Raw genomic sequence first — 16,519 nt, 5'->3', positions numbered from 1 at the left:
CGGGGCGGGGGGCGGGCGCGGTGAGGAGATGGGCTCCAGGGTCGGAAATCGGGATTCGGCGTCCCGTGGAAGGTCGTGGGGTGCTCTGGAGTTGAACAGACCCGCTTGCAAGTCGGGCTCGCTGTGTACTAGTTCTGTTCAAGATACTTAATCTCTCTATACTGTACTTCAGTTTTGTCAACTGTTAAAGGTATTTATCTACCTCAAAAGGTGCTCAGGAAGGATTCCGTTCAGGTGCTGCATTGCCCTTAGAGACATCTGGGCTCCACAGGCCCCAGCAAGGCAGGCTGTGGAGGCTGTGGGGTTTTGAGGGGAGAGGATGCTCCAACTGCCTGGGCTCGCTAAACCGAAGTCTCGATCCCCAACCCCCAGGCCGCTGCACCTGGCCATTATCCATGGGCAGACCGGTGTCATCGAGCAGATAGCCCATGTCCTGTATCATGCTCGGCACCTCGGGGTTGTCAACATCACCAACCACCTGCACCAGGTGAGGGGCACTTGCTGATGGGAGGCGAAGAGTTGGAAAGCGAGTGGGTCTAGGCCCGGGGCGGGCCTGGCTCACGCTGCCTGTGTCCCCAGACACCCTTGCACCTGGCGGTGATCACCGGGCAGACCAACGTGGTGAGCTTCCTGCTGCAGGTGGGCGCAGACCCGACACTGCTTGATCGGCACGGAGACTCCGCGGTGCACCTGGCACTGAGGTCCGGCGCCAGTGCCCCTGACCTGCTGGGTGCGCTGCTGCGGAGTGGGGCTCCCGCCGTGCCCCAACTGCTGCACATGCCAGACTTCGAGGGTGAGTCCTTCACCTCCTGTGGACCAGGGGCAAGGGTAGGGGTCAGGGAGGGTAACTGATGAGTGCCTAGAGTGGACATAAGGTGTAGAGATCAGCTTGTCGGAGCCACAGCTGCAGGCTGAGTGTCCTATGTCCCTAGGGCTGTACCCAGTACACCTGGCAGTCCATGCCCGAAGCCCCGAGTGCCTGGATCTGCTGGTGGACAACGGGGCTGAAGTGGAGGCTGCAGAGCGGCAGGGGGGCCGAACAGCTCTTCACCTGGCCACAGAGATGGAGGAGCTGGGGTTGGTCACCCATCTCGTCACCAAGGTAGGAATGAGGGCCATGGAGGGACCAAGGATGGTGAAGATGTAGGGAGAGGGAAAGCCAGTCATTGGTGCTGTAATCAACCACGCCCTTGCACTCCACAGCTCCATGCCAATGTGAATGCACGCACTTTTGCGGGAAACACACCCCTACACCTGGCAGCTGGACTGGGATCCCCAACACTCACCCGCCTCCTTCTAAAGGCTGGTCAGTCTCACCTTCAGGGGCATATGAACAGGACTGGGAGGAGAAAAAGGGGTGCCTCCCACGCTCCCCACTTCGCAATCCTGAATGTGGGTTCCCATTGCACCTCCCTCTCCTAGGTGCTGACATCCATGCAGAGAATGAGGAGCCCCTGTGCCCACTGCCTTCGCCTCCCACCTCTGGTAATGACTCGGATTCTGAGGAGCCTGAGAGGGACACCCAAAGCAGCTTCCGTGGCCACACACCTATTGACCTCACTCGCAGCACCAAGGTGAGGCCAGCCTGGGACGAGGGAACAGGGTGTCTGGGCTTAGGGATAGGGTTCCAAGTATCTGGTACCTGGGCTCAAGGCCTGGGATGGGAGTAGTGAAGGCTGAGGCTGTCTCTCCAGGTGAAGACCTTGCTGCTAAATGCTGCTCAGGACACCATGGCGCTGCCCCTGACCCCGCCCAGCCCCGCAGGTGAGATCTCTTCACTCATTCCTAGCCCTAGCCCCCTGCTCATAGAGGTCCTTCTCCTGTAGATCTCTGAAGGGGTCTGCCTTGTCTATCCGATTGCCATGGGAGAAAAGTGGTGTCTGTGCCCATCTCGAAGGTAACTGACACATGTGTGTGTCTGTCCCCCTCAGGGCCAGAGCTGCCACTCGAGGATACAGTCCTGCAGAACTTGGAGCATCTGTTAGATGGGCCAGGGGCTCAGGGCAGCTGGGCAGAGCTGGCAGAACGGCTGGGGCTGCGCAGTCTGGTGGACACGTATCGAAAGACAGCCTCGCCCAGTGGCAGCCTCCTTCGTGGGGGGGGTGTCAGTCGGGCCTGTCCCCTGCTCCGTGCCTGCTTCCTTTCCCCAGTCTCAGATCCCAGGTGCTTCCTTGGCCCCAGGGCTCCTGAGCCCACATCCTAACTGTAACTGAGGTTCTCATACCTCTTCCTTCTCTCCAGCTGGCTGGTGGGGACTTAACAGGCCTCCTGGAAGCTCTGTCTGACATGGGCCTAGACGAGGGAGTGAGACTGCTAAGGGGTCCCGAGGCCCAAGACAAATTGCCCAGCACAGGTAAAAGGGTCAGACCTGGAGGATCATCTGGGCCTGGAGGATGGGAGGCCTAAGGCCTTAACTCCCCTCTCCCCTCCTTATGTCTACTTCCCCTGCAGAAGTGAAAGAGGACAGTGCATACGGAAGCCAATCAGTGGAGCAGGAGGCCGAGCAGCTAGGCCCATCCCCCGAGCCACCAGGAGGGCTCTGCCACGGGCACCCGCAGCCTCAGGTGCACTGAACTGCTGTCCATTTGCCTGCCCCCTTCCTGGGCCCCTCTGTACAGCATCCCCACCTATTCTAGTCCTTATTTAACACCCCATGCCCGCCCCTCAGTTGGGGTAAATAAAGGATTCTCATGGGAAAAGGAGGGGCCTGGCCCCGTCCCTAAGTTATAGCCACCCTTGAGTGACATGTCCTACCCTGGCCCAAAGCTGGGCACTGGAGAGAAAAGGAGGTCCAGCCAGCAAGTCCAGAGCAGTTTTAATGGGGGTGGAGGCTGTAGAAAGGGCAAGGCCCATTGAAGGAGGGAAAGCAAGGCCATGCTGTCCCCAGCCTGTGCATAGGGGCCGGGCATGAACACCCTTCCTCCACCTCTGAAAAGAGAGAAGATGAGCCCTCAGGAAGGAAGGAAAACCAGCTCGTCCCCAACTCCTGGCCTCTGTCTGAGCCAGGCCCCAGGATGGAGGAGGGTTGCTGGTGTCAGGGGTGGGGGTGGTCTCAGCAGAAAGCAGAACCTTTGCAGGCCTCCCCGCCTCAAAAAAAAGCATCAAAAGTCCAGGGCCCTGGCCCCTCCCGCCCTAGCCCCCAGTACGAAAAAGTGCAAAACATTATCACAAAATGGGGGGTCTCAGAGGGGCTCTAAGCCTGGGCTCCTGAGGCCCATGCCCTAGCCCTGCGCTGCCCCGGACACCGCGTCCGGCGCGGTAGGGCCCTGGGCCGAGGGGCCCTCGGGGTTCGCCCGAGGCCGGCCCGGGTTCAGGTAGGGCCATGTCATGCAGGTGCCCAGGGGGCACCCCCCCCCCACTCTCACCCCCAACTCAGGGCTTCCGACGCCCACTGCCTGCCCCTGCCCGAGGCTCTGAGCCATGACACTGAGCCCGGGGCTGGCTGGAGACACTGGGCTGCAGGGAGGGACTGGCGTGAGGTGGGAGGACTCCATCCTCTGTGCTGCCAGCTTGGGCCAGTGCTGCCTCTACCACGTCCAGCTCTTCACTGCCCGCCTTCAGCTTGACCCGAAGCAGTGCTGCGTATGTGCCGTAGCGGGATTTCTGAGGCAGAGGGGCAGAGGCTGTGAGCCAACTCTCCACCCTCTGCCCATCGCACCCCATCTCTACCCCGTCTGGACCAAGGAGGGATACCTAAGAAGGTTAGGAGATGGCAGGTGCTTGCCCACTCTGAACCCCCAAGGATGTGACATGATCCCCAGTAGGTTGGTGGTCCTCTATGGGCTCTCAAGATTGCCCATTGTAAGAGCCAATGTTTCTTGAGCCTTTTCCAGAGTTGGGAAAACAGCACTTGACAGACATCTCACTCATTACCCTAGTGAGTACAGAATAGTCTCCCTGTCCCACAGAAGAGGAAACTAAAGCTGAGAGGGATTAATAAGCAAGACCTGGTCCCACTCTTAGGAGTCCATGCCCTAACCACTAGTCTGACCCTGTACTGGGACACGGAGGTCCTGCTAATGGAGCCAGGAGGCACGCAGGTGCCCAGGGCGGGAGGCTCACCTCAAACTGCAGGTAGGCCTCCTTCTGCCGCTGCTCCTCAGCCTCCTTGCCCCGGGCCTTCTTGCCCAGGAGGGCAGCCTGGTGCTCCTGCAACTCGCTTGCCATGGCCTTCAGCTTGGCCTCATGGGTCCGCACTTGCTCCTCCTAGAGGCAGAGGGAACTCTAGCACACACAGTGCCTTTGTGCAAGTTTATTTAAAAGGTGCCCCTTTCTTAGGGTGAACAAACTACTATGTCTGGATTCACAGCATGGCAAGTAGAGGGGCAGCTGGGTTTCAGCCCATTCGTCCCCACCACCCCATGACCAGTGTCCTAATCATAGTCAGCAGCCTTGACTGCATTGGCCTGAGCCTGCCCTACTCCATCCCATTGGCCAGGGGGACAGAGCTGGGAGTACCTGGGAGAGGCGGGTGGCAGCGCTGGGCAGCAGAGGGCGGCTGAACTTCTTCTGGGAACTAACAGCAGCTGGGAAGGGGGGTGCAGAGAACATGGCGGCCACCACATTGATGCGCGTGATCCAGGACTGCATCTGCTCCAGGCTCCTGAGGAGACAGCACAGCTACTTGGGACCTGAGCCCAGGATTCCTATTCAGGAGAGCCAGTCCTGGCTCAGGATGTGGCCGGCGGAGGAAAGAATCCGTCAGGAACAAGGGCGGGGAGCAAGCTGGGAATGGAGAGAAGCGGTCTGGGATGGGCAGGAGGAAGGCACTCACGAAGCCTGGAAGAGGAAGACCCGCCAGTCAGCTGTGCGCAGGTAGAAGACGTGGGGCCTCTTGCTGTAGTCCTTGGCGCGTGTGGCCAATGCGTGGTGGATGCTGATGGCGTTCTTAAGCTCTGCCTCCGATAGGGCCTTCCCAGGCTGGTACTCCTCCTGCAGGATGCCCATCTTGTCCTGGCCACAGTGCCAGTCTGGCCCAGCCCAGCCACATTCCCCAGAGCCAGCTCAGCCCCCACCCCTTGGGCTGGCCCCGAACCTTCTGCAGGTAGAGGATCATGCCCTTGAGGATCCCATGGAAGCTCTTCCAGCCCCGTTTGCCCCGAGGTGCTGGGGGGAAGGGAAACAGGTCACGGGAGGACTGGGACAGGCCCGCTCCCTTCCATTCCCCCAGACCCTCGCACCAGGCCACGTACTCTTCCTGCAGTCAGGGTCTGCGTGCACTTTTCGCACCAGGGCCCCGTGCTTGTAGACCGCGGCCCCAGGCTCGGGAGTCAGGTCCAGGAAAGGGCTGGAGCCGCTGCCACTGCCCCCGCTGACCCTCTTGATGACCTTGGGGTTGGGGTCGGCCAACTCAGACAGAGAGCGTCTCAGCTCCTCCTCGTCTCTGCAGGTGTGATCACCTCAGAGAGGGCTGGCTATGGAGCCACACCCTCCCCTTTCAATCCTGGCCTCTGCTCACCCAGGAAAGCCCCTCTAGTGTTTGTAGACATAAGGGCTGGGGAACTGCTGCTCTCAAAGGGTGTGGCTCCCCTCAACCTGAGGCCCCTGGAATCATAGTTCCCATCTCAAACCAGGTCTCCCCAAAGGGTAGCTGTGTCTCCCCACTCAGATCAGGGCTCCAAGAGGCAGAATGGCTCCTCAGATTACAGCCCCCAGGGTAAGGCCATGTCTGTTCCTTCCTCCCCTCACATGTAGCCAACCCCATCTTCTCCATTTCTGCGCGCACGCGCGCACACACACACACACACACACACACCCCTCATAGCCTTCTCTACCAGGACAGACATATGTCTGACTCAGCTGTCTCAACCACACCCACCACCAGCTCACAGCTTGTTGGCAAAATGGTGTCAGAAGTAGCTGCTTCCTCGTGGTCCCCTGCTACATCCCTATCTGCAGGCTCTGTCGGGTATCATCTGACAAGTGATTCTGTCCGTCACTCAGAGCTGAACCTGCAAGCTCCCTATTGCCTCCCACATGGAGCCTGTAATACAACCCTACCAACACTCTCTCCTTCCACTCTCCAATCAGGCCTGTCCCCTTAGTCTCCCCGCCCCATACTCACTTCAGACATCACATATTTGCCGCCCAAATGTCAACTTCCCTTTTTCTCTTCCCAAACAAATGTTTCCCCTTTCAAGTCTTGCCCCCCCAAGTCCCAATCCTCCAAGAAGCTTTCCTTGTACCCCAGTCCTAAGCTCTGCCTTCTGAGGTCTTCTCTCCCACCTGCTGGGAACTCCCATCTAAACTGAGCAGTGGCTGGACTCTTAGCAGATACTAGAATATACGTGATCTGTTGACTGTTTAGATGAGGGCTCTACCCTCAGACTGGGGGGCCCAAGGCTAAAACGGGGCCTTCTCTCTCAGATGGACTCTTCCGGAAGTCTCCACGACTTCTTCTGACTCTCTGTTTCCACTGGGACTATAACAGTAGACAATGTGGGCCCTTGTTCTGTGACACTTAGGGCTCCCTAGGACCCAAGAGGGGTCTCTCATGCTATTGGCCCAGGGCCCTACCTCCAGAGACTTCTGTTTTCCCACTAGGATTGCCAAGGGACCTCCCCTTCTGCAACCCTCCTCCTAGGCCAGCTGACAATGGCCACTTACCCCAACCCAGCTTGTCATAACAACCCAGCTAGAGACAAGACACAGAACTCCAAGTCCAGACAAGCATCTCCAAAGAAGGAAGTAAGGCGACTTTACTGCCTCGCATGGCCTCACCCACCTCCCCTGCCCCACAGCCCCAAGACTCACAGGGCCCACCTCAGCTCTCTCCACCTCTCCAGGCAGACCCTTCCCCACACCCATATCTCTACCCCCACCACACAGCCCCAGGACTCACATGGCCCACTGCAATTTTTCATTCTTGATGGAGCTGTACAAAGCCTGGGGAGGGAAAAACAAATCAGGGCAGTGTGGGTCAATCCTGGAGGAAGATGCATCAGGTACCCCAATGCCAGAGCCAGAGCCCTCCCTCCCCTATGGGGGAGAAGACAGAATTGAGGGAGAGGGCAGTAGGGTGTAGTGACCAAGAACACAGGCTCTGGAACGGAGTACTAGGACCCGGGCCCAGCTTTGCCACATCAGCAGCATTGCTTTACGCAAGTATCCATGGGGAAGAACACAGTACCACGTGTTTAATGAAGGGAAAGCCATTAGCACAGGGTATCCTCATATGTGATTGATGCACAATTAATGGCAACTGCTAATCTCTTTGTTGTTATTGTTAAGAGGTCATCCTGCTCAGATCCTTGGTGGGAGAAACAGCTCTGGAGGGAATGGAAAAACAGTACTTCAAGAAGCTCTCCTTTTCCCAAACGGCCATGCTTTGGGCCTGTTTTACAGCCTAAAACCACACAGAGCACATGGGGAAACTGAGTCCCCGGAATGGGAACTCACTGTCACTTCCTTCCTTGGCCAATGAGAACATACGATGGCTCCCAGCCCCAGAACAAGCTGAAAGCACCCCAACCCAGCCTGCCCCCCCCCCAGGCCAAATGCCAGGGTGGTCTAGCCCCCAGCCGACTCCCACACCTCAGTTACTAGGGAGTGAACATTAGCTTAAAAGGCAGCAGTTTCAGCTTCCAAACCCTGCACACACCAAACTCCCCGTGGATTTCTCAACCAGCCACTTTCCTTCAGTACAGTTGGCCTGGGGGACCGGTGGGGACCTTGTGGTCAAAGGAGAGGATGGGCTGGAGGAGTAGCATAGGAGACCCCTCTTCCTGGGAGTGGCCTGCAACATGGGTCCACACTATGGCCTCCCACTGTGGGGGTGCTTCCCACGGCCTGTCTGTGAGTAGGTGTGTCCCCAGCATGTATGTGTCAGGCTAAGCGTGTGGTGTGATGCTGTTTGCATGTGAGCTGGGTGCAGTGGTGACGTAGGCACCTTCTCTGTGCTGGGACACAGCCTACCCCCAACACACCAAGGCCTCTGACTCTCACTGCCCACGGCCATGCAAAACAGCCCCCACGAGCACACCCTGTCCAGCCTGAGTACACCCCACACACAGCACGACCAGGCTTATGCGCACACAGCTTCCCAGCCGAAACCCAGCATAGCTTGGACTCTAAGCTTTCACTCTCCAACTCTCTGGCCAGGAGGCTGAAGTGGCCACCGACATCCAACCCGCAATCCTTGTCCCCAGCCTTCCAGTTCATCTCCTGCCCTTTTTGGCCCCCAACCACATCTCCCAAAGTCCTAACCCTCCTCCGTGAGCCCCAAGTCACGCTCCCATCCAGGAGACCCAAAGGCCCTTTAATTTGAGGTGCCCACCTTGATCAGGGGTCTGTGCTCTTCCCCCTGCAGTCCATGCCCATCCCCGGCGACCCGTGGGCTCTGTCCCGCTGGGCTCCCCGCCTCACCATCCGAGGAGCAGCAGTTCTGCGAGCGACCCGGCCCCATTCGAGGAGCAGCAGCAGCACACCCCGGTCCTGGGAACAGCAACCACAAGACCAGACCACCCACATCCAAGGAGTGGCAGCTCTATGCAGCATGCACCGGTCCGAGGAGCAGAGCCACAACAGCCTGCACCTGTCTGATGAGCAGCAGCCGGTCCTAGGAGCAGTAGCCCCACGAGCAGCCCACCACATCAGAGGAACAACAACTGTGTGCAGCCAGCCCCCATCCAAGGATCAGCAGCCAAATGAGCAGTCCGCCCCAGTTCAAGGAGTAGCAGCTGTGTGTGTAGCCTGCCCCATCCAAGGAGCAACAGCCTCGTGATCAGCACATCCTCTGTCTGAGGAACAGCAGCTGTGTGTGAAGCCTCTCCGCACCAGCCAGAGGAGCCACCACAACGGTGAACAGCACCCACCACAGGAGAAGGTGGGCGGGCCCTGTGGGTCTAGAACTCCCTCCAAAGCAAGTCAGGGTTTGGGGAGAGGAGGGGGGTGGGATTGAGGGGAGAGTGGTGGTGAGGAGAGAGGTCGGAGCGCCTCCTGGCGGCCCTTTTTACCGAGCCAGGACGGCCACGAGGCGAGGCGAGACGGCAGCGCAGGAGCGGGGCAGCAGTGGGACCGCTCTGGCCTCGTCCAACTCAACGACTCGCAGCTCCCTCCAACGCCCGTGTGTGTACCCCACCTCAAGTACACACTCCCCAGTTACAGACATGCACCCCAACTCACGGACACTGCAAATTCAGATGCACACCTCGAAATGTGCAGTCATTAACGTGATAACATACACCCTCTACTCACCGACACGTTATAGATCAGACAGCCAATTCATAGATGTACATCCCAACCACGTAAACAACAAACGACACCCCCACCTCAGACACACACCCTAAGCCCTAATGCACCATCATACCCAAATCAGACAAACCCCATTGCTTCCGTGGTCGGCAAACTGCGGCTCTTTGGCCCCTTGAGTGTGGCTCTTCCTAAGCCTTAGGAGTACCCTAATTAAGATAATAACAATGTACCTATCTATATAGTTTAAGTTTGAAAAATTTGGCTCTCAAAAGAAATTTCCATGGTTGTACTGTTGATATTTGGCTCTGTTGACTAATGAGTTTGCCGACCACTGCTAGGTCATACCTATACAACTCAAGTCAAGCATCCCCCCAACTCCCAATGGTCGCCCCCACTCAGATACATTCCCAAATTCGGAAATCGAGCACAACTCAAACTCACAGACAGCCCGAGGACACCCCTGTGCACTCACATTTATGTGGTGGCCCAGGGACCCCTTTGCCAACCTTGGGGGTTTCAAGTAAGTCCAGGCCTCCCTGGATGAAACCACCCATCGGGGGGCGCGGGGAGCCCACGGGCCGGATGCCCCTCTTCCTCCCATCCTCCCAGCCCCAGGGTCACAGACCCGCAAGGGGCCTGGGCTCAGGCCCGCCCACCAGGAGCCAGAGGCGCCGTGGGGATCTGGCTCCAGTTTGGCGCTAACGCTCTGCCAGAACTTGGAAAAGCCTTTGTCCCTCTCAGGCCCCGCCACCTCCGGGCGCCTCCTGTGCCGGGAGCGGGATGACCTGTGTGACTATAAGCCCTGGGGCGGGGGAGTGCGGCGGCGGCGGAGGAAGCGAGATGCCGGTGTGGCCCCGCCCCACGCAGGGACCCCTCGCATCCTCGGGAACACCGGAGGAGGGGCCCTAATGAAGACAAATGCAGGGCCCAGCGCCGCCAGATCACGCGGTCTTCAGAGCCACCTCCCCTCCTCCCGCAGTGCGCAGCCCGGACCGCACGGCCAGTGCGCATGTTCCGTCTGTGAGTCTGGGGGGGCGAGGGGAGGGGGTACCCAGGCTGAGTCCGGCGAGTCTCGGCTCGCGAGGCAGGGCCCCTCGCCTGGCCTTTCTCGGACACCCGCCCACAGGTCCCTATCCCTCCCCTCCTGCTGCCTGTACCCCGCCCCGCCCCGCCCCCACCTTGAGCAGCTCCCTGGGGAAGTCGCCGCCTTCGTTGAGGCCCTCCAAGTTCCCGATGAAGTCTCCGCAGGTCATGCGCTTCCCGATGTTCTAAGGGAGGGAACAGAGGCCTGGAACCCGGGCGGCCCTTGGCCTTCCAGGCCCTGAGGTCTTGGACAGGGTCTGTTTTCCGGCTCCTTCCCGCCATACCCCACTCACGTGGCCGTGGAGATCGGTGTTCAGTAGCATGAGGGCGCAGGTCAGCGTGTGCGCACCGTCTAGGGCAGAGTTGACATTCAGCCTCCCTGGGACTCTTCCCACCGCTGTCTTACTCAGACCTCCAGCTCATCCCCTGCCCGCTTCCGGGACCCCTTTGGCCCACAACCACACTTTTGTAAGTCCTGAAGCCCATGAGTGAGCCAGACCTCAGCAAAGATTTCTCTTTTCCAGCAGATCCCTTAGAAGGGACTTCACCCCTTCTCAGGCCACCCCCGCCTAGCTCTCTCAGGTGCTGGGGGCTGTCCACTGCGTGCCCCCTAACACCCACATGCCTGTGTCTCTGCATGAAACACACACACGTGTGCCTCACACAGTTATGCGGACCAGTGCGGCCAAACAGAATCCGCACTCAAGCCAAGCACTGTTTGGCACATATCTGTGGACAATGGTATGCAAACACACCTGTCACCTTCACAACACACACTAGACCCTAACAATATGCCTGCCCACATGCACAGTTCCACATCCATGTAGCCAGGTCAGCATTGTCTGCACACAGGTGTGCTCACATGCCTGCAAGCTTGTGCATTCATTCATTCCAGCACACATACCCATGCACCTAGGTGCACACAGTGCCCGTTTGCCTCAGTGACCAGCCAGGAAAGCCCTGTCCCTGGCCTCCTCACCCTCTGAGGACAGAGCTCCAGGGTTGCACTGGAAGTATCTCTGGGAGAAGTGGGCCAGCACACGCTCCCGTTCCTGGGTCTCGCCCATTAAGGCCAGCTCCTTCAGAAACACCCTGGAGAGAAGGGAAGAAGGAGCACGTCACCCCCACCCAAGGGCCCCTTACCAGGTAGCCCTGGCTCTTGGGAAGGGTGATGTCAGGGCAGCTTAGGGGGGGTGCAGGGGCTCCGAGGAGGCAGAGCTAAGGCCCTGCACACCAGGCCTGGAGAGCTGGGGCTGCACTCAGAGGGCTCACCACCCACCTGAGAGCTTGGTCCAGAGTCATGCCCGTGAAGACAAAGAACTTGAGGTACTCTCCAGCCACGAGCTTACTGAAGTCATTGCTGTGGGCAGGGTAGGGAGACAGGGAGAGTCTCAAGGGGAAGTGTCAAGGGGCCAAATGGGGGGGGTTACTGAGAAACCTGGGGGCATTAGATGGAGGGGATGTGGGGGTGCTGCCCACAGGATGCATCCCTCCTTCCCCCGCTTGTTCCCGGCCCAGTGGTTTTACTTCTTGCCCAGGTGCCGGGCCACATCAGCCTTCCGGAAGCCGTCCAGTCGGTACAGCCTCTTAGCTAGGCGCTGCGCGGCCTCCAGGTCTGCTTTCTGCCCGTTAGACAAGGTGTCCCTGCTCCCCAGGGCCAGCCGCTCTGTGCTGTCCAGCTCTGAGTCTGAGTCAGATACCAGCTGGCCCAAGGGTGGTTCGCTGCCAGGGCAGAACACCAGCTCAGAGACGGGCAGGCTCTCGGGGCCATCAGACCCTCCTCTGCCCCAGAGCAGGATGACCGAAGGGGAGACTGGGACATGGGGAAGACATTTTCTTTTCTCCAGAGGGGATTGTTCAGGCTCCCTCCGTCATCACCACCTCTCTGTGGAAGTCCTGCCTCAAGTCTAACCCGCATCCACTTTGCTGCTGTGGGAATTCTGGCTGCTTCCCCAAGGAAGGAGAAGATGAGGCTCTAAGCTGCAGTGGGGTGTGAGACGGAGAGGAAAGCCCCATGCTCCCCATTCTCCCACAAAGCTCCCTAAGTTTGCTGTTGCACACAGATTCCTCATCACCACTCTGGTCCGTCTTGGACATAGTCTTCTATCTCTAAGGATATGGGCAAGGGTCAACACAGGCCGTCAGGGAAGAACAGTAGACGGTCAAAAATTTGAGGGCAACAGGGACAGCTTCCCACTCCTATATCTTTCCTCCTCCCACCCGTTAGGGAGAGGAGCTTCCTCCTTGGTCCTTCGCTTCTACTCACAAAGAAGCAGGTTCTGGGGTAAAGGGGGCTGCCGGTCAAAGCTCCCCCTCATCTCCTGTCTCCTCCTTTCCTTCCCTTCCCACCCCAGCTGCTCTACTTGCAAAGCCACCTGTCACCCAGAGACAGAGGCCGGAAACTCCTGGTTGCTAGGCAACCCTGTATCTCTGGCCACCCCCTCCTGTTGCCATGGCTTCCATGACTGAGAGGGTAGCTGGCAGAGGAGAGAGCAGAAAGGTTAGACTGATGAATGGACTTCCTGGATAAGGGTGAGAGACTCCTGATTGGAGGGGGAGGTGGCTTGGGAGGGAAGCGATGGGGGAGGCTGGTGGCTGCATCTTTGGAAGAAGCCTCCAGGCTGGATGGGTGTTAGGTCACAAGAATTCTAGGCAGGTGGCCGGCTCTGTCTGGGGAGGGAGGGGCCCTCCTTGAGAGGACATCCTTCAATTCTGAATCGCAGTTTCTCAAGTCACTGAGACCAAGGTGGGGGGTGGTGGGGGACTCTAAGGGGCTCCCCCTCACAGTCAGTGGAAAGTCCTCCAAGTGGGAAACAGGGCATCTGCATTCCCTAACCAGGCCTCTCAGGGGTCAGAATGTAAACTACCTCTTCGCACTCAGGCTCTGTCCCTTCAAGCTGTTCCTAGAGCCCCAGGGGCCTTGAATCTGAGAGACCAAAGGAATCACTCACCTTCCCAGGGGTGCCACCCCCAGCCCAAAGCTGTCCTCGGAGTGGCAGGGACTAGGGGGCTCCTTCCCTGGGGCTTGCTTGGCTGCAGCCTCTGCCTCTTCTTCCTCCCCTCTCTGTGTCCAGGGCCCATCAGCAGCAGAGCTGGTACCAGAATCCGGTTCAAGAGGGGCAAGTGGGGCAGGAACAGGGGGATCAGGCCGGGGGATGGGGGGTTGGGGAGGCAGCTCAAAGGTGAAGAAGGGGCTCTGGGTTGGGCCGGGTGAGGCCAGGGCCTCCAGGGAGGCAAGGCTGGTGTAGGAGGTGCCCTTGGCCCGGTGTGACTCCAAGATGGCTTCGAACACACAACTGAAAGAGTCAGGCCCGTCAGCCGAGGGGCTGGTCCCAGGTAGGAAGGGCACAGGTGACTTGAGAGGCCCCAGGTGAGGCGTCTGGGTGCCTGGCCTGCAGGGGCGGGGAAAATCTCCCATCAGGGGCCCAGAGGACAACTCTCAGGTAGCATTTCATTGAACTTTCATACTGACTCTATGAAGGGGCTTATCACCTGCTTTTCACAGTCCCCCAAACCCCTTAAAAAGCCATCTGGATAGGGGCTCCCCACCACAGGTCCTTCAAGCTATTTAGTGCCTAGGGGCACACCATCCCTATCCATCCCCAGCAACCAATCCCTTCCTCTCTCCCTCCGTGCTAATCTCCCTTTCTCCCCCTTCTCCCTGATCCTCTCCCCTCCTGCCATCCCATTTCTATTTCTGGCAACATCTTAGGAGAAGGAGATGAGGCTCCAGGCTGCAGTGGGGTGTGAGATGAAGAAGAAACCCCCACACTCCCCATTCTCCCACCAAGATCCAGGGTATGGATTGATGCTCCCACACCCCAGGCTTAATTCTGGCCTCTGGCCTCTCTCTCAGCCCTTTCTTCACCAGAACGCCTTTCCTCCTCTATCCTGGCTACCCCCTGTCCTCCTGGGTTCTTGCAGATGCCACCCCCCACCCATTCCAGTATTCTACCAGGCCTCAGGCCTCTGTCCAGGGTCTCCTGCCACACCATGCTGTTGGCACCACCAGCTTGGTCCTGACTCTCCCCACCCCACCCTCATCTCTATTCCAGTCCCATTGACCCCAGCTCTGCCTCTGGACCAGTGGGAAGGAGCAGCCACTGTCCTCTCCCGCTCCCCCACTCACCGTGCCCCCTCCGAGGCCTCAAACACCTCATCGTCCACCTCCTCTTCCCCACCTGCCTCATCCTCATCGCCACTGCTCAGGCTGGCATGAGGGCCAAGGCATGGACCCGGACGTGGGGCAGGTGGGCGGACGGTGCCAGGCAGGCCCTCAGAGCTGGGCTGACTCTCGATGGCTGAATCAGCCTCCTCCCGCTCAGCCAGCACTTCATCGATGTTGGTCTCTCGGTAGCACCTCAGGGGCACCGTGTCCAGGTCGGTCTCGGAGTACTTGGCCGCTCGCCCCACAGCCACCCCAGAGCCCTGCCCTGAGCCCACCCCAGGTGGAGATGGGGGGGCCTGCTCTGGGGGCTTAGCACCTGCAGTGTGCACAGGCATCCGGGTTAGGAGGTTGTCCAGGTCAGCTTCCTGGCCTGACTGTTCTAGGAAGGAAGTCATCCCCACTTCACCATTCCTCCTGCTACAAACTCAACTTGTTCCTGGTACCAGTGGAGTTCATTTTCTACTCCAAGGACTGATCCTTGGTATCCTGCCATCCCCTCCTTCCACTACCCAGCTTCCTGCAGGTGCCCAACCCAGCCATCATCCCCAACCCCTCCATCCTAGCACATATGGGAAGACAGGCCCGAGGCCTAAGGAAGCATTAGCTGACACAGGAGCCCAGGAAAGGCTGGGGGAGGTTTAAAGGAGGACTCCCTACTACACCTCGGTGCTGAGAAGGACCTGCCCTATTCCCCTTGCTCCAGTCCCAGCCTTACCTGAGCTGGGGGGTGCCAAGGAGCCATAGAAGAATTCCCATTTGGCTCGAGCGATTCTCTGGGCATGAGAGGAGACTTCCCGGGGTGAGGACCAGGTGTCTCCCTAAGCCAAGGAGGGAGAGGTAGAAGACACCCAGAGATAAAGCCAGACATGCAAAGGCAAAAGAAAATGGGACAGAAACACAAAGAAAAACACTCAGGGACAGAGATGGAGGCGCAGAGACAGAGGGACAAGCCCAGAGGGCAAGAAAGAGATTTAGAATAGGAGTGAAGGATTCAATGAGTAGCCCACGGGGCCAAAATGGCCAAGGAACCCAGTCTTGCCCCTTCCGTAGGACTCTGGGGTTCCAGGGAGCCCAAGGGAGGTCGCATACCTGGTTCAGGAGTCCAGTGCCAGCAGGTCCTCGGAATAGTGTGGCCAGGTGCTCAGAGGGCCCCCCCAGCCCATTGGGGAGAGAGGAGTAAAGGCCATCTGCCCCGGCCTGAGGTGGGGCTGGCGGCCCGTGTAGAAGGCCCTGGCTGCCAGGCAGAGCTGAACCTCCTCCGGCTGGGAGTGGGTCTGAAGTGGAGGCCTCCAGCCGCAACTTGCGGTTGGAGCCAGGCCCAAGAGCTGGAGTGGGCCTGGGAGGAGCGACCCCACCCAGGTCCCAGCTCCGACTCAAGCCTCCGGGAGCAGGCAGCCCATTCAGTGGCCTCACGCTGGCCTTCTCCACAAAGCGGAATATGACTACGGAACTCCGGGCCCCTGGTGGAGGCTGCCCAGTGGGTGAAGAGGGTGCCCAGGGTGAGGGAGCCACACGGGGTGAAGGGGGGCCACGCAGGGGTGTCGAGGGTGCTGTCACACGTCCCAGGTCCCGGCCTCGGGGACCTGGACCTGCCACCCGCCGTAGCAGGGAGCCCGTGCTGCCATACATGCTGGCTGGGGGACTCTGAGGCACAGGGCCTTCGGGGAGCCAGCGGCGTGGGCATCGTGGCGGGGAGATGGCACAATCACCTTCAGAGCAGAAGCGCATGGCACCTTGGGCCATGCTGGGGCCCGGGGGTCAGGCTGGGGGGGCAGGGATGGCGAGGCCAGGCGGGGAGTGAGGGGGCAGCATGCTCTTCTGACAGGCCTGCAAGAGAGGAAGGGGAGCAGGGGGTGAACTGCCAGGGAGTTGGATGGACAAGAGAGCAGAGACAGGGAGGGGAAAGCTGGCTGGGGCCACTGAGCACCAGGGGCCTAGCCCACCCTGGGACTGTGGCTTCATTGATCCCTCCCCTGGGGGTAATTAGGCCTCCTGCTTGGGCTACTTCCACGGAGGCCTGAGGAGAAAAGATTGTTCCCTCCAAAAGGACCCTGGATTCTCTCCTTTGCCTGGGGG

The 16,519-nt window shown here is 59.2% G+C and overlaps 2 protein-coding genes across 3 annotated transcripts in view; one reads left to right on the top strand and one right to left on the bottom strand.

Moving 5' to 3' along the window:
• The window catches only part of NFKB2 (nuclear factor of kappa light polypeptide gene enhancer in B-cells 2 (p49/p100)), a 6,630-nt gene extending 3,901 nt beyond the window's left edge, over window positions 1-2,729 (top strand). Inside the window, exons 13-21 of the mRNA XM_015559273.1 lie at window positions 317-487; window positions 580-793; window positions 933-1,102; window positions 1,204-1,306; window positions 1,423-1,574; window positions 1,695-1,764; window positions 1,932-2,097; window positions 2,235-2,353; window positions 2,452-2,729. Coding sequence (XP_015414759.1) covers window positions 317-487; window positions 580-793; window positions 933-1,102; window positions 1,204-1,306; window positions 1,423-1,574; window positions 1,695-1,764; window positions 1,932-2,097; window positions 2,235-2,353; window positions 2,452-2,573 — 1,287 coding nt within the window. The 3' untranslated portion in view covers window positions 2,574-2,729. The remainder of the gene's footprint in view (window positions 1-316; window positions 488-579; window positions 794-932; window positions 1,103-1,203; window positions 1,307-1,422; window positions 1,575-1,694; window positions 1,765-1,931; window positions 2,098-2,234; window positions 2,354-2,451) is intronic.
• A 69-nt stretch (window positions 2,730-2,798) lies between these two features.
• The window catches only part of PSD (pleckstrin and Sec7 domain containing), a 16,486-nt gene continuing 2,765 nt past the window's right edge, over window positions 2,799-16,519 (bottom strand). For both annotated transcript variants that reach the window (XM_006756478.2, XM_006756477.2), the window contains exons 2-17: window positions 15,533-16,270; window positions 15,159-15,261; window positions 14,405-14,759; window positions 13,227-13,667; window positions 11,803-11,997; window positions 11,555-11,635; window positions 11,255-11,367; window positions 10,569-10,627; window positions 10,371-10,460; window positions 6,842-6,885; window positions 5,193-5,383; window positions 5,036-5,106; window positions 4,775-4,932; window positions 4,459-4,603; window positions 4,063-4,206; window positions 2,799-3,603 (exon numbers count right to left, since the gene is read on the bottom strand). In XM_006756478.2, coding sequence (XP_006756541.1) covers window positions 3,373-3,603; window positions 4,063-4,206; window positions 4,459-4,603; window positions 4,775-4,932; window positions 5,036-5,106; window positions 5,193-5,383; window positions 6,842-6,885; window positions 10,371-10,460; window positions 10,569-10,627; window positions 11,255-11,367; window positions 11,555-11,635; window positions 11,803-11,997; window positions 13,227-13,667; window positions 14,405-14,759; window positions 15,159-15,261; window positions 15,533-16,186 — 3,075 coding nt within the window. In that variant the 5' untranslated portion in view covers window positions 16,187-16,270 and the 3' untranslated portion in view covers window positions 2,799-3,372. The remainder of the gene's footprint in view (window positions 3,604-4,062; window positions 4,207-4,458; window positions 4,604-4,774; window positions 4,933-5,035; window positions 5,107-5,192; window positions 5,384-6,841; window positions 6,886-10,370; window positions 10,461-10,568; window positions 10,628-11,254; window positions 11,368-11,554; window positions 11,636-11,802; window positions 11,998-13,226; window positions 13,668-14,404; window positions 14,760-15,158; window positions 15,262-15,532; window positions 16,271-16,519) is intronic.

The sequence above is a fragment of the Myotis davidii genome, unplaced genomic scaffold (assembly GCF_000327345.1).
Source record: "Myotis davidii unplaced genomic scaffold, ASM32734v1 scaffold332, whole genome shotgun sequence".
NCBI lineage: Eukaryota > Metazoa > Chordata > Mammalia > Chiroptera > Vespertilionidae > Myotis > Myotis davidii.
Note: the sequence above shows the minus strand (reverse complement) of the source record. Positions and strands in the feature narration are given on the sequence as shown.